This window comes from Alexandromys fortis, unplaced genomic scaffold (assembly GCF_014885135.2).
Source record: "Alexandromys fortis isolate MF-2015 unplaced genomic scaffold, M_Fortis_MF-2015_v1.1 scaffold_626, whole genome shotgun sequence".
Classification (NCBI taxonomy): domain Eukaryota; kingdom Metazoa; phylum Chordata; class Mammalia; order Rodentia; family Cricetidae; genus Alexandromys; species Alexandromys fortis.
The window spans coordinates 38,881-40,253 of record NW_026068503.1 but is presented as its reverse complement, the minus strand read 5'-3'; the positions used below and the strand labels follow the sequence as shown (position 1 = coordinate 40,253).

Here is a 1,373-nt window from a genome sequence, read left to right as displayed (position 1 = left end):
TATATATATATCCTTTGCTACTTCTACCTCCTATATGTAGTTCTCCATGGCAGATATCTCATAGTTTGGGTATCTCAACATCCTATCATCTAAAAATACAACTCTGTCTTCATCTTCACAGCTTTATGCAATGAAGTCTCACAGTCTCCTCAGGGTTTCTGACTCTGCCAAACACAGATGGACAAAACCATGTTAAAATGAAACTAAAGAGGAAGAATCTATGACCTATAAATTTTGCTTCTTTCTTTTTTTCCAGAAACAATACAACATGGGTCCCTCCACAACACACACAATTTGGCTTCTAGGTTGTTATGGATGCTACCATGCTTGGTTCAGAGTTCCAGCAGCTTCTGCATGAAGTTGCTTTCTCAGATTAGGAATCAGGTTGCCTATTCCTTTGAGAAATTGAAGACTTAGATAGATGAAATCTTTCCCTAAGTTACCTTCCTAGGCTTCAAATAATAAGAAGGGCCTTCTCTTTAATGGTTCTAAACTTCTTGAAATTTTGTCCTATTTTTCACAACAGGACTGCCATTTGAATCTTCCTAGTGTTGTTTTTCTCCACAAAACTGACTTTTTGTTTCTATCCACATCACTCCTTTTTTCCACTGTAGACCTAAATAAATCATCAGTAATAAACACCAAACAGAATCAATGCTTTGTCTAAGAAATCACCCAATTACTTTTTAAGTTTGCCTTACTCAACTTCTCAGGGAAAGGAGAAAATTGGAATGATTTGGGAAGAAAATATTATACAAATGACCCATAGATAAACTTTTCATGAAGTCTATTTCCCACTGAAATCCAATGAACTCAAGCTCTACTGTGTGCATCACTTTCAACACCGCCCATATTCCTAGTCCTACAGGAATAGTTAATTAAGCTCTGTACAGTTTTCTATGGCTTTTGCCACCTAAAGTCCTAATATCTTCCACATTCCTCCAAAAAAAAAAATGTTCCCACATTCTACCCAGCAACAAAATCACTTTGGACCTAATTTATTCATTTCTTACTGTGATTAAATTCTCTAAATAAAAGCATATGAGGTAATAAACAGGTTTCTTTGACTGATATTTCCAGATCACAACCCACAACTGCGGAAGCTTAGGATAGAAATTCAAGTTACGAAATGAAGGCAAGAGACACTAGGGAAAAACGTTTACTGTCGGGATTGGGTTGCCGCGGCTGCTAAGATGACCAAAATAAAGGCCGTCCCCGAGGATTCTGAGGCGCAGGCGGAGGGCGGCAGCGAGGAGCGCACGTACGAGGAGCTGCTGGTCAACCTGAACCCCATCGCGCAGCCGCTGGCTTCCTGCCGCCTGACGCGCAAGCTCTACAAATGCATCAAGAAGGCCGTGAAGCAGAAGCAGATT

At 39.9% G+C, this 1,373-nt stretch overlaps 1 protein-coding gene across 1 annotated transcript; it reads left to right on the top strand.

The window, feature by feature from the left end:
* Nucleotides 1–1,171: 1,171 nt before the first annotated feature.
* On the top strand, nt 1,172–1,373 carry LOC126495810 (H/ACA ribonucleoprotein complex subunit 2-like; the record flags this gene model as incomplete). Its single annotated transcript, XM_050133394.1, has 1 exon — nt 1,172–1,373. A coding segment is annotated over exon 1 (180 nt), but the record flags the coding sequence as incomplete, so codon positions are not given.